We start from the raw sequence: 13,418 nt of genomic DNA on the forward strand, positions 1-13,418 counted from the left end.
CGCCCATGTCGCTCTTTCCCACAATGCACCGGGGGAGAGGGTCAGGGACGCCCATGTCGCTCTTTCCCACAATGCACCGGGGGAGAGGGTCAGGGACGCCCATGTCGCTCCTTCCCACAATGCACTGGGGGGGGGCGGAGAGCGAGGGCCAGGCCCCTACTTCCCACAATGCCCCGGGCGTCGCCCATTTTTCTTCCTTCCGCCAGGCCCCGCCCACAATGCACCGCGCCGCGGCCCGCCTGCCCCCGCCCGGGCCTGGCCCCCTGCGCCGCGCTGCGGCCGCCTGGCCCCGGCGGGCCCTGTGCGGGGAGGCCCCGGCGCTGGTGCGGGCCTCGGGGCCGGGCGTGGCGCGGCGGCTGCGGGGCCAGGCGGGGGTGCGGCCCGGCTTCCTCAGCGGCCCCGAGGAGGCGGCGCTGGGCCGCGAGCTGGAGCCGCAGCTGCGCCGCCGCCGCTACCAGTTCGACCACTGGGACGGGGTGAGCCGGGGGGCGGGGCGGCCGCGGGAGGGGGCGGGGCGCTTGGCGGGGGGCGGGGCAGCCGCCGGGAGGGGGCGGGGCGCTTGGCGGGGGGCGGGGCGGCCGCCGGGAGGGGGCGGGGCGCTTGGCGGGGGGCGGGGCGGCCGCCGGGAGGGGGCGGGGCGCTTGGCGGGGGGCGGGGCGGCCGCCGGGAGGGGGCGGGGCGCTTGGCGGGGGGCGGGGCGGCCTGGGGGGCTGGCAATGGGGAGAACTGGGCGGGTCTGTGGTGGGCAGGGAGCTGAGCTGCAGGAGGGCAGCTGGGAGGAGCTGAATGTTTGGGGAGGGGGCAGGTTGTGAAGTGAGCTCAGTATTGGCGGAGGGGGGGTTAGTTGGGGAGGGAACATGGGGGGTGGGGCTCCCCGGGGTGGGGGAGGGAGCTAGCAGGTGTCAGGTCTGAGTTAGCAGCCTTTGGGCGTTATTGGGGAGATGCGGGACGAAGCGGATTTTGGGGGGTCCCTCGATTGTTTTAAGCTGGGTTCTGGATGCCTGAGCAGCGCTATGTGCTCTGAACAGGGAAACTTGGGGGGCTGCAGTTATTGGGGCTAAGCTGGGCTCCATAGGAGCTTATGGGGGCTGAGCTGCCCTTTTGTGGGGGCTCAGCCTGGGTATCCAGGGGGTTCTCCTTGACTTCTGTGGTCTTAGCGGGTCTAAGTCGAGCATGTGCTTCTTGGGGGCAGGGGAGAGGAGGCTCCTGGTGGAAAAAGGGAAGCAAGCTGGTTATGGGGTGGGAATGGCTCCTCTGGGGGGAGGGTGTCTTGGGGGATGGGCGCAGGGGGCAGGCAGCTGGTGGGCCTTACAGGCGAGTGGCTGGCTAGCAGCCGGCCACCCAGTTATTGAGGTGTCCTGAAGGGTTGGGCATGTGAAGGGTGGATGTTGGCTCGCTGGGCATAGGAGAAGTGGGGAACAGAGCGAATTCCCTACCATAGGGATGGGGGGTGCTGAAGGGAGGTCATGGGAGCCAATGCAGGAGTGGGTTGATACGGCTCAGATTGGCCCCAGGTGCGGTGTGGGGTGTCTTGGATAAAGATGGGCACAGGGAATCATCCCCCAGAGGAGCATCCCTCTGTCAGTCGGGGGTTGGGCTTACCTGGGCACAGGACAAAGCGGAGACGCTCCAATTCGTTACCATGGTGTTCTCTCATCCAGGCTATTCATGGCTTCCGGGAAACAGAGATAGCCCAGTGGAGCGAGGAGAGCCAGGAAATCTTGCAGCGGGTCCGGGGTACGGCCTTCCCGCCAGCAATGTCTCCGCTCTCGCTAGTCCACGTCCTTGACCTGGATAAAAGCGGCTACATCAAACCTCACATAGACAGTGTCAAGGTGAAGCTGCAGGGCTCAGATGCGATCTGGTTGGAGGGAGCTGAGGCTGGAGGATCGAAGGGGCTGGGTGGGGATAGAGAGAACAGAGACATTTGGTTTTATCCTTCAGCCAGAGCACCTCGGGCTTCATTGCTCATCCTGAGCTGCGTACGGTTAAGTCAGCGCTGGGAAGCAAAACCTTTATTCTGTAGGGATCGGGGTGGGTGGCTCAGCAGGCTAGGGGGCAGGCACTCTCTGCTCTGAGCTAGTGCCCCAGCGTGGTGCCAGCATGATATCATGGGTTGCTCTTTTGGGTGAAGAATAAAAAGAAAGGCAGGACTACTTTAGCAGTGATGATCCCAGGGTTTTTTTTTTTTTTTTTCAATGCGAGGGGGTATCCCCACATCCTGGCCTAATTCCAATTTAGGTCAATAGTTGGCTCTTCCTAAATTTCCCTGCAGTTTCATTTTGGATATGTGATTCTTCACTCCCTGTCCTAAAATTGCCATGTGTTGCTGTGCGCTGGTAAGCAGCTGCAGCGTGCCACCCCAGAGGTGGTCGCGATCGCTGGGTGGGAGACCTCCGTGCTGGGTTCCAAAGGGCTAGGATGAACAATGGGATAGAAATGCCTGGCTGCATTACTGGCTTTTATCGTTACTTTTCTTCCTCGCATTAGTTTTGCGGCTGCACGATTGCGGGGCTGTCCTTGCTGTCCTCCAGTGTGATGCGGCTGGTCAGCGAACAGAACCCAGAGGACTGGATGGACCTGTTGCTGCCGCGCCGTTCTCTGTACATCCTCAGGTAACGTGGCCCATCAGGTGGGGGTGTGGCGAGCCCTAGACATGACGGCGCTTTGTCTCTGCTGTCAACTTTGTGAGAGGTGCCAGAGGAGGTGATTTCTGAGAGGAGTTAGTTTTGGAGGGGTGGGGGAGGGAGGAACGTTAATAATCCCTAGGTCCTGAATAGCTCTTACCAGCAGCACATCTCAGAGGGCTTTACCAAGGAGGTCAGTATAATTATCCCTGTTTTACAGATGGGGAAACTGAGGCACAGAGCAGAAAAGTGACGTACCCAAGGTCACCCCGCGGGCCAGTGGCAGAGCCAGAAACAGACCCTACGTCTCCTGACTCCCAGTCTCTACCCACTAGGCCTCAGTGCCTCCCTTAGTGGCAGCTGGGGCTGGAGACTGGGCATCCTGATTTCAGTCTCAGCGCAGAGGCCGAGGACTGAATGTGCCGTGGACACTGGACTCACCCTTAGAGGTTCTACCTAAGGCCCATTTTTGGTCCATCCCCATAGTATCTGAGGACTGTATTTATTCTCACAACCCCCTGTGGAACAGAGCAGGGCTTTTATACCCAGTGTACTGCTGTGGAAACTGAGGCACAAAGACTAAGTGACTTGCCTGTGGTAGTGCATGGAATTGAAGTTGGGTCTCCCTAGTCATATGTTATAGAGTCATAGAGGCCAGTGGCTCTTGGGCTGAGCCAGATTTCCTCTCTTCCCTCCTTTCACAGGGGCCCAGCTCGCTACGAGTTCACCCACGAGATCCTCAAAGACGAGGAGTCCTTTTTTGATGGCCAGAAGATCCCGCGAGAGAGGAGGATTTCTGTCATCTGCAGGAACCTGCCAGTGCCACCAGCCCCAAGCTAGAGCCACGAGTGGAGCTGTGGGATTGGAAACCAGCCTTCCTCCCCTCTCCGGGCTGGAGCAGAGCTGACTGTTTTCAGTTGATCTGGTTGACGCTTTCACTCCATGGAGGTTTGTAGCCAAGACTAAGCCAGGGGACTTCTCCTGTCAACACGCAGCCATGGAGGAGCCTGTGGATGTGTGTACCCTCAACAACCACCCAGGTACCTACTGTGTCATCAGCAGTGCCATTAACAAATGATTTAATGCACCGTATTGGCTACCCACGGGGCAAGGGAAGCTGGCTTGATTGCATAGGCCGTGTTAAACCCAACAAGTAAAATCTAAAATAGAAATATCTCCCCTGTGATCTTTGTGACGGGGCATGGGGTGACTTTAACAACAGCAGGTAAATAGAATTCAGACAGAAGTGTGCTGCTTCTGTTGGTTTTTAAAGAGAACCGCTGGCGCTGGTGAATTTTGGTGAATTTCCCTCATTAAAAATAATTTATTTTAACCTATCTTTTTTAAAGTTATTATTAATCATTTTTGTTCTAGTAGTTCCTAAAGGCCAGCTGCAAACAGGGCCGCATTGTGGTCTGCCTAAGGGACGACCCTGGGCTAGCTCGAAGGAAGTAATCCTTTCCCATCTGTACCACAAAATAGCCACACGTCTTTTGATCAGTTTCACGGCTTTTATTAGTTTGAAACCACCGTACATTTCAGCTGTTCCCAAGACATGCCTGAAAACGAGCAAACAAACACAATCCCGACTCTCTACTAGCGGAAAGAAGCAAATAAATTAAAAAGGGACTCTAAGAAGCTCAGGTAGGGAGGCAGCGGGAATGAGATCCCTAGCCCGCCCTGCCCTTAGTGGAAGAAACCAAATAAATAAATAACTTAGGAATCCATAAATATCTCTTATCGTCCAGCTCTCCCCCTGCACCTGTGTGTACATGAGCCATGCACACCTCCTCCAGACAGGATCTTGGGCTCAGAGCCTCCAAGGTATTTAGGCTCCTAACTCCCATTGTTTTCAGTGGAAGTTAGGAGCCTAAATGCCTTTGAAGTTCCAGGCCTTAGCAAACAAGCTAGCATCTCAGTAATGCAAAGAAACAGGATGGGGTTGGAAGGAGGGGGTGGTGTGAAGTGAATGCCATTGTTGTTTTGATAGCAGTTCCCTTCTCCCACCCCTAGAGGGAGGGCAAAAGTCCCGGCCCCCATCCTGTGGGATCTGTGGCATGGAGTTTGGGCTTCTCTCAGGCTACGGGTTCAAGGGTGTGGGAGGAAGAAACACTGACTGCTTTAACATCGGCACTACACCCACCCTGCTGACGCACCCTCCCGCCAGCGACATCAGCCCACGCAGGAGCAGGCAGAAGCAGAGAGCTTCTCCACCTCATGCCACTGGTGGCTGTTGTCCAGGAAGGCCACGTCCTCGTAGTGTGTTGGCCGGCAGCAGGGGTCGCCAACGATCTTCTCCTCGCCCAGGGCCGGGATCTCGCTCTTCTGGAGCAGCACGGAGAGCGTCAGGTCGTGGTTGGTGCGGGCCTTGGGGCAGCTCCCACTGCAATACTTGAACAGGATGGTCTCCTCGGAGTCGTAGCCCAGGCCCAGGTCCCTGACGCGCAGCAGCAAGCTCCGCAGCCGGCACTCCTGCTCCTCTGGCTGCTCCCACAAGCGTTTCTGACGGCTCTTGGCCGGCTTGGGGGAGGCGTAGGGCAGCAGGTTTCTAGGGTTGTCCGGGACGTGCAGGGAAGGTCCCTTTGGCATGTGCGTCTCTGAAACAGAGAGAGACAGATCACGCCAAACTGGGGAGGGGTGCTGAAGGCACAGCCCAGGCCCGGAATCCCACCCACTACCTCCTTGAGCAGGGAAGAGGGAACCCCTGTATGGCCCAGACTGCCCCTGTGGTGATCTGCCACCACTGGGCAAAGAGGGGAGAATCCTGTCTGCCAATTGTGCTTCTGAACCAAGGACAAACTCGGCACCAGGGAGGTGGAGACGCTTTGCAGGGAGCTCAGAGGAAAGCAGCAGCAGCAGCAGCAATCCAGAGGCTGCAGGGACTGAGAGGCGAAGGCTCCTGGGTGACAGGGTGTAGCTGAATAGCCACTGTGAAGGGACAAGGAGAGTCCCGGGGTGCAGGAGCAAGGGTGACCTCGGATGGCTTTCGGGACGGCTGGCTCTGGGGCTAGAGAGGCTGGCAGAAGCCCCATCAATGGGATCGTTTAAAAGTGAGAAGCGATGCTGAGCTTTTTGCACTGTCAAGTTTTAAGCGACTCAAACCATTGGGGATCCCAGTGATTCTACAGGAGGCTACTCCGATCCTCCACGCAGCGATCCTGCGGTGGACACAGCTGGAGAAGTCAGAGGTTTTGTATTGTTAGGAGGGGAAGACAGGATGTGTTGTACCCACGCTACTAGCTCAATATCCCCCCTGTGCTGTATCAGACTAAACTAGAGGGTCCCATACCCTCCCCTGTTGGGTCTGGTCTCATATCCCCCCTCGTTTGTTCACACCAGTGGGTCCTATCGTCCTGTAGCCCTGCTGCATCCAATCTGGGCAATGGCCCATCCCGTTTGGCCTCTTGACTCCAGCCATGACCTGTACTAGATGCTTCAGAGGAAGAAACTAAATCCCCAGTGGCTGGTCATTTAATAATTGGACTAGGGCGGTGGAGGGGGAAGCAGTACCTTCCTGACCCCTCTGTTGTTGCTCACCTCAAGCCCTGAAGCATGAGGATCGATGGACTTTGTACAGCTAATTGAGTGATGCCATTGACAGTGAACTGAGGGATGGGTTTACCCCTTCCCCCCCCCCCCCCCCCACAGATCTACCCAGACATTTATTCCATGCTCAGCCCTTGCAGTATCTGAGTGCCTAGAGCGTGCAGCCGCCTAGATTTATAGCGGTAATTTCCCTCGTCTCTACCAGCTGATACTGCACATCTAGCGTGTGCATGTCTTTCTGCTGCTCTGCTCTCGGTCTGCCGGTCCGATGGCTGGGGTTAGAGAGCAGAATCGCCCGCTCTAATCCAGTAATTTTATGTACATATACCCTCCCCTGCCGTGCCACTAGCTAGCCTCTTAGCAAGGATTGAGTGGCCCCGAGGACTGAACTGAACTCTTCTCCCTGCCAGCTGGAAAATTCATCCCTCTGCTGTCCACTCTACCTTGTGAGCATAGAGAGTGCACTCCGTCGTTAGGGCACTAAGATCCAGGTGCAATTCCGGGCTCCACCACAGATTCCCTGTGTGACCTTAGCCTCCCCGTGCCTCAGTTTCCTCATGTGTGCAAGGGGGATCATAGCACTGCCTTGCCTCCCAGGCATTTGTGAGGATAAAGCTTGAGGTCAGTTACCCTTAGCCCAGAAATCGCTGGGGTTGGGGAAATAACCGTACAAAATGGGAACATGCCCCCGCCACCCTGGCACTGCCCTGCCTGGGAACAGCACTGAAAGTGTCTCATACCTAGGAGTGCCCAGAGCAGGTCCCTGATGCTGGTACCCGGCTCTTGCTCTTCCATCAGCATGGGCCTCTTGTCTTCCAGTGGCTGGGAGACAGCGGGTCTGACCAGGAGGATGAACGAGATGCTGCAGAGGAGCTGGGATGAATCCATCCTTCCCCAATTAAGCCGGGTTGGCTTCTGAAAGGAAGGTGGCTCATCTCTAATTTATATCCTCCTTGGGATGGCCTGGGGGGTTGGCAGGGCAGGCGTTAACTCTTCGTAATCCTTGAAACATTCCATGCTGGGCCAAATGCAGGGCGGGTTCAGGGGGGCTGGAAGGAGACTCGTTCCCAGCGGAGTCTCTAGCGTTGGTGTCTTGACCCTGCATTCGATCCGGTCTCTCTTTTGCAGTCGGGGTAGAGTCTTTGACTCTGGACGGTAGGATGCTCGCGGCCGAGCTGGCCAGCCGCGAACTGCACTCCAAGGCGGTACATTGCGCCCGCTCACGTCACCCCGGCCCCAGGTTGTTTGACTGAAAGCGACGTTAGAGCGGTGGGGTTTGGGGAGCTGGGATGGGGTTAAATCCTCGTTCTCTCCCCCTCTGAAAGAGTTAACTGAAAATCTTGGGGAAAAAAAAAAAAAAGCCCAGGATACTTGAATGGAAATTCCTGGACTTGATTACACCCAGATCTGCTGTGCAAATACCTTTGGGGGAGAGCGGGGGGAGATGGAAGGGGGATTGTACATAAATTATAGGGTCGCGGCAGGGGTGGGCTAGGGTAACACGTTGAGCCGGCTGGTAACAGACTGTTAGTAGAGCATGAGTGCGCCTGGCCGGACGGGCTGCCCAGGCCTGTGTCTGTCTGGCGAGACGGCCGGAAAGGGGGGACTCCTGGCCCTGGTGGATGGGATGGAGCCGGGATTTACTGGGCTTGACTTGGTTCCACGCTGGAGATCAGGCAGGTTTCCCTCTCCTGGCTCTGCGAGGCAGCAATGCTCAGCTGGCTTGAACTTCCCCCTTTCCCACAATGCAGCTCAGGGGGCAGTTGCCACAGACAACCCTCCAGTTGTAGGCCCAGAGGAGGCAGTGCAGGGCATCAGGTTCACTTCACCCTCCCCCAGCCAGAATTCCTCCCATGAGCACTTTGCCTTCTCCCCCGTCTCTCCCTGATTCGGGGCAGGCCCTGGAAGGCCTCTGACCCAGTCCTGTAGTCACTGCGGTTCCCCTGGAGGGTGCTGGCAGGATCAGGCCCTCAGCTTCCTGGGCTAGATAAAGAGGAGAGGAAGAGATGGGCAGCAGCCCCTGCTATGCACCCAAACCCCTTTGGCCCTAGGAGGTGGGGGTGCCCGATTTAGCTCTCCACATCCAGGCAGCCTGTGGGGCGTTGGGGTAACTGGTAGCCAGAGGTCAGAAGGGGCCTATTTTTCAGGACAGGCCACTATGTGGCCTCTGATCCCAAGCTAGAAGAAGGCTGCCCTGGGCGGCTTGTGGCCAGCCTGCCGGCTGCGTGTGGCACAGACTCCGCCCCTGCTAGACCAGGTGGAGGGCAGGTCACCTCCCCAGAGCTGTGCGCTTCGGGAGGAGCCCGTGCCCTGTTCTACTCGGATGCTTCTTCCATAAACTCGGGAGCCAGCCCAGCCTTGGGGAGCAGGGGCTAGAGGGCTTTCCCATCTGCATCATCCATGCTTCTGTCTCCCCAACTTCCTGCCTCCCACCAGCACAGCCCAGGGATGAACCAGAGAGAAAATCCCCCTTATGTCACCTGCCCCATCCCCTACGCTGCGGCCTGCATGGGGCTCCCCGATACCACAGCCTCTAACCCTTCCTGCCTCAGCCCAATTTCCTTTGCCATCCTCTGCCCCAGGCTTGGCCCTCACACCCCATTACCCCTTGGGGTTCCCACAGCCGTTAGACAGCAGCTTGGATGCCTACTCCAGAGCTTAAATACCTCTGGAGTTAAAGTTCCTTCTCCTATCAAGGGAGATTTCGGTTACCTTTCTAACACTCCGCGAAGCTCCAGAGGCTGCAGGATCCCCGGCATTGGAGGATTTCAAGAACAGGTTGAATGGACACCTGTCAGGGATGGTCTAGGTTTACACAGTCCTGCCTCAGTGCCGGGGGCTGGACTTCTCGAGGTCCCGTCCAGCTCTTTGTTTCTAGGATTCTTGTTTGACCCAAGTAGTCAAACAAGGGAGGTGTCATTAAACCCAAAGGTCTGTCTGGGTCACTCACCCAGCTCTGGGGTGGAGCGACGCTGCAGGGCAGCGGGCAACTGCAGCAGGCAATTATGGGGCTGTAGTGGAATGAGGAGCTAGGATTTTGGCCAGACACCAACTCCACACGAAGGTTCTGGAGCCTTTAATGAGCATGTGTGCTCAGCTGGTCTCTGCTTCCCCACACCCCTGAGCCGTGGGCTGGGCCCTAGGTAAATCCTAGAGGTTTCCTACCACAAGTTCCCCCTTCACTATCAGCCGCAGGCCTCTGTCATCTGTGTGCGCCTTGGGTGGCAGCTTGATGGTCTCCCCTCCAAGTACAGCTCTGACTGGATGCTGCGTAGCGTGAGATCTACCACAGAGCCCAGGGTGAGCTGGTGGCTCGGGGTAGGTCAGTGCCGTGGGGAATCTCCCATCATGCCACTGCTGTGGGGCAGGTAGGACTCCCCGGGGAAGGCGCTCAGCTGCTTCCACTTGTCCTTGCGTTCCGGGAATGCCGAGGGAAAGGTCAGCAAAGGAGGAAGAAGAATTTGGGGGCGGAGGGGAAGAGCAGCCGTCTGGTTCCCGGCTTAGTCCTGCCGTGTATGGAACATCTCCCTGCGCCGGGCCGAGGCAGGGGGATTGCACGCAGCGTCACAGGCCCCGGGGATAAATCAGGGCCGGCGCTGACAGGAGAGGGCTCGGCGCCGTCTGGGACTGGGGCCGGCCGAGCGCATTCCTTCCACTCCCTCCTCCGCCGGCTGTGCCAGTGGCGAGCAGGGTGGTGAAGCCAGGCCCTGCCAGGCTGGAGGGAGATGGCAGGAGTGGAAACACCCCAGAGGGAAGGGAATGGGCTAGACTTCCAAGGGGGTGGTCCAGACACCTGGGTTCTCTTCCTCGCTCTAGGAGGGAGTGAGGGCTAGTTGTTGGAGGAGTGGGAGTCAGGACGCCTGGGTTCTCTTCCCAGCACCAAAGGGAAGTGGGGGTCGAGTGTTTCCTAGTCTGGGACTTCCCTCCTCCTCGGTCTTTTGCAGGGCTCTGGTTTTCAGAGCCCAGCCTTCCCCCCACTGCGTAGGGAAAGATGGCCCGTGCTTGCCCCTCTGTCAAATGGTGATGCTGTCACCCACCAGCGGCTAGGGATGCCATTAACAATAAAGCATTTTGAACCCCTGAAATACTAGACACAGGCTAGTTGAGGCGGGGAAGGAAGCCCTGGTGGGTGAGGCTCTGTTATGTAATGCAGGGATTGTACTTTGACTAGACTTCCCCTCCAGGCTGACTCCAGGGAGACAGAACGTTCCCAGTGGCTGGCCCAAAAGCCTGTGGAACTCACTGCTACTAGATACAGACACATCTGCAGGCCTCACCTTGTACAGCGCCACAAGCAGAATTCAGCTCTTCCCACCTGGGAGCCAGAGATATTTGACTCCCATTAGTCTGGCCCTCAGGGTACCATGTGGAGGGGCTGTAGTGGGTGCTTGCACCAAGAAGTAAATACTCTGTGGGCAAGGGGAGGAGGACCTTTCCAGAGCAAGGCCAGCCCCAGTCCCCCAGCTGTTCAGTAACACCCCCCAACCCGGGCACTCAGTGGCCAACCTCAAAGGTATTTAGACACCTGATTCTGGGAGCTAGGCACCTAAATATCTTCGAGGAGCCAGGTCTCAGCCTTTGAGGCCTGCCTGAGCCAGCCCTGCTGCCAGTATGGGGGGGCTGGGAACTAGCTGCAGAGGCAAAGGGGCTGGGGGGGGCTTCTGGCAGCCAGACACACCAGCTGCCTCTGCCCACCGCTGGGCTCTAGGAACGGAGGCGGCTCAGGTGTTATCTCCTGGCCCATCCCAGCGGGTTATTTTTAGCAGGGAGCTCTGAGAGGCCCGCCAGCACAGCGCCCCCCCCAGCTGGCCGGGCTAACGAGAGCAGCATGTGGGGAAAGGCGAGAGCAATGCGAGGAATGCCAGGGGCTGCGCCAAGGGCAGCCCGACTCCCTGGGGATAAATCACGGCTGGGTTTTCCTTTACGCGGCAGCGTAGCAGGGCCAGGAACTGGCTGCAGCAGGGAGGGCGTTGGCCACATGAGTATGCTCAATGTCACTCCACGATGCTCAGCTGGAGGGGCGCACAGGGGTCCAGGCTGGGGCAGCCTCCTGGTCAGGAGCATCATTGGACAGAATGGGGAAACTGAGGCACCAAGGGGGAAGGGACTTAGCTGCACAGCACCTCATGGCAGAGCCAGGATTGGGACCCTGACTTCCAGCCCTGCCCCCTAGCTGCTGTAACCACTCAACTTCACGCTCCTCCCAGAGCTGGTGACAGAACCCAGGCGTCCCTGCCCCCCCACGCTGACCACCCCGGACCTGTCATAGACATTATGGTGGAGGGCCCCATTCCATGGTACATGGGGCAGGAGTCACTGTGCCCCCCATTCTCCCATTGCTGGCTGGGGATCAAGGAGGCAGCTGGCTTCCCCATAGGCCCAACCCCACTGGGGCTGGCTGGTCACTCCCTTCCCGCAGCACCAGCTGGGCAATCACCTTAGCTCTAGGGCTGCCTGCCCTCTGCTTCTCTGCCTTCCTGGCAAGGCACCTGCTGCCCCCACCCCCACAGGACCCCGGCTTTCAGAGCTGTGCTCCCTGCCACATGGGCTCAGGGTCCCTCCACCCGCAGGCCAGGAACCAGGCAGGGTTCTGTTAACTGCCAGCGCCCCGGGTTCAGCGTGATGGCTGGGCCCAAGCTCATGCTCCTTATCATGGCTCTGCTTTGAGGGAGGCACGGCCCAGCTGACTCCTGCTAGCCCCTGGTGGAACAGACTCTGCTTTCGCCCAGAGCAAGGGGGTGGACTGGAAACGAAACTAGAGGGGCAGTCCAGGCTCCAGCATTGGTTCTGATCCAGCCCCGGGGTGGGTAAGAAAGGAGATCAGGGCAGTGGCTCCAGCCGGCCCCTGGGCAGGGAGAGTGGCTGACTCTAGGGGGCAGGGAATGGGACATGGGGCCTTTCCCAGCTCAGGCGTGACCTGGCTTTGGGGCTAGGGCTACAGTCCCTTAACAGGCCCTGATTCAAGGGGCTTTTGCCCCTTTGGCAGCCAGAACCCACCACTCCACCTTCATCAACCAGGGCAGGTGCCTCTAAGTGTTAATCAGGGCCCGCCGCTGGCCAGTGATGCAACCTGTGGGGTTACACAGCTGAGCAGCCCATGCCGGAGACTTGGGCTGGGAGAGCTCGCCCAGCAGAGATGGGGTGAAGGAGACAATAAATCACCCAGCGCCCCCGCAGGCTCAGCTGGCCTGAACTGTGTGTCCACAGCCTCCCACCTGTGGCAAAGCCTGGAGGTTTTCCTTAGGAGCATTGGAAAAATAATAAATAGCAACCAGGGCAAGGCTGGGGATTTTTCTTTCTTGGGATGATAAATCAAGGCCGGTGGCTCCGAGACTTTTCCATATCGGCTCAGCTCTTAATCCACTGGAAAAACAGCTCAGGCAGGCCACGGCTTGCACTCTGCACCTGGGGGGAGCGGGGGGAGAGAAGGGGGGCTTTAAGAAGATGCCCCCCCTCGTTAGGCCCAGTTCTGTCCACGTGGAGGAGCAGCTGGCTTGGGCTGTTTTGCCCAGATGTCACCAGGTCAAGTCCTGCATGGGTCAGGAGTGAGTAGAAGTTGTACTCACTTGTGAAACAAGTTGGCTGGATCTCACGTGGCTTCCCTGGGGGCGGGTGGCCGGGAAGTGCTCCTGCAGTTGGTTCCCCCTTGTGGGCTGAGAGAGCTGGTGTCCTTTGAGAAGCTGGGCATGCTGGCGGCTGGGGTTTCAGAAATCTGGCTGCCTCTGTGTGGGACTCAGCACAGCAGGTCAAGGGTTAGGGTCAGCCCGGGAGGAAGTCACCGCTGGCGGAGGATGCTCCTCAGCAGAGCCGGCCCACGCAGCCCCTGGGGGATGCATGCACAGGGCCTGGCCCTCCAGGGCGAGGGCTCAGCCCAGGTTGGATGAAGTCACCCCGGGCCTGGATTCCACGCTCGGCTTCACCATAAAAGGTGGCGATGCTGGGCCAGGCTGGTGCCCATGCGTCCCCCCCAGCTGGGGGACGGCGAGCCGCTGGAATGCTCACCCGAACCACACACCATGGCTGGGGAATTAATCCCGGCATCTCAGGCATCCCGCAAAGCAGCCACTTCCGGGGGCAGTGGGGGAGACGGACACAGGGCCGCACCCTGCCGCTCCTCCCCAGGGCAGGCTGAGCAGCAGAGGCCCTGCCCCTGCCAGACTCCAAGCGCGAGGGAATCATCCCCGCTGTGGGGCAGGCAGCGAGCGTAAACCCCTCTCAGAGCAGGGGCCTGCCCCATGCAGGAGT

At 58.7% G+C, this 13,418-nt stretch overlaps 2 protein-coding genes across 3 annotated transcripts; one reads left to right on the forward strand and one right to left on the reverse strand.

The window, feature by feature from the left end:
• The first annotated feature begins 86 nt into the window (after positions 1 to 86).
• Positions 87 to 3,964, forward strand: ALKBH7 (alkB homolog 7). Its single transcript, XM_048831630.2, has 4 exons — positions 87 to 476; positions 1,662 to 1,835; positions 2,491 to 2,615; positions 3,332 to 3,964. The coding sequence occupies exons 1-4, from the start codon at positions 102 to 104 to the stop codon at positions 3,465 to 3,467; spliced, it is 810 nt and encodes a 269-aa protein (XP_048687587.2). The 5' UTR covers positions 87 to 101; the 3' UTR covers positions 3,468 to 3,964.
• Positions 3,965 to 4,118: 154 nt separating this feature from the next.
• Positions 4,119 to 13,366, reverse strand: PSPN (persephin). Of its 2 annotated transcripts, none has more exons than XM_075121688.1 (3): positions 12,740 to 13,366; positions 6,914 to 7,088; positions 4,119 to 5,224 (listed from the first exon to the last, which is right to left on the reverse strand). In XM_075121688.1, exons 2-3 carry the CDS (start codon positions 7,059 to 7,061, stop codon positions 4,800 to 4,802), a joined length of 573 nt encoding a protein of 190 aa, XP_074977789.1. In that variant the 5' UTR covers positions 7,062 to 7,088; positions 12,740 to 13,366; the 3' UTR covers positions 4,119 to 4,799. The 2 variants fall into 2 exon arrangements, with proteins under 2 accessions (XP_074977789.1, XP_048687588.1); XM_048831631.2 differs by having other exon boundaries at positions 6,914 to 12,578.
• Between the last annotated feature and the right edge of the window lie 52 nt (positions 13,367 to 13,418).

This window comes from Caretta caretta, chromosome 20 (assembly GCF_965140235.1).
Source record: "Caretta caretta isolate rCarCar2 chromosome 20, rCarCar1.hap1, whole genome shotgun sequence".
In the NCBI taxonomy this organism is placed as follows: Eukaryota; Metazoa; Chordata; order Testudines; family Cheloniidae; genus Caretta; species Caretta caretta.

Excerpts from the sequence above, each read along its gene's own strand:
- ALKBH7 (XM_048831630.2), top strand. The coding sequence starts at position 102 with ATGTCGCTCCTTCCCACAATGCACTGGGGGGGGGCGGAGAGCGAGGGC. Across the intron at positions 1,836-2,490 it reads CTCACATAGACAGTGTCAAG|TTTTGCGGCTGCACGATTGC; the intron begins GTGAAGCTGCAG and ends TCCTCGCATTAG. Across the intron at positions 2,616-3,331 it reads CGTTCTCTGTACATCCTCAG|GGGCCCAGCTCGCTACGAGT; the intron begins GTAACGTGGCCC and ends CTCCTTTCACAG.
- PSPN (XM_075121688.1), bottom strand. The coding sequence starts at position 7,061 with ATGGATTCATCCCAGCTCCTCTGCAGCATCTCGTTCATCCTCCTGGTC. Across the intron at positions 5,225-6,913 it reads CCTGCTCTGGGCACTCCTAG|AGACGCACATGCCAAAGGGA; the intron begins GTATGAGACACT and ends TCTCTGTTTCAG.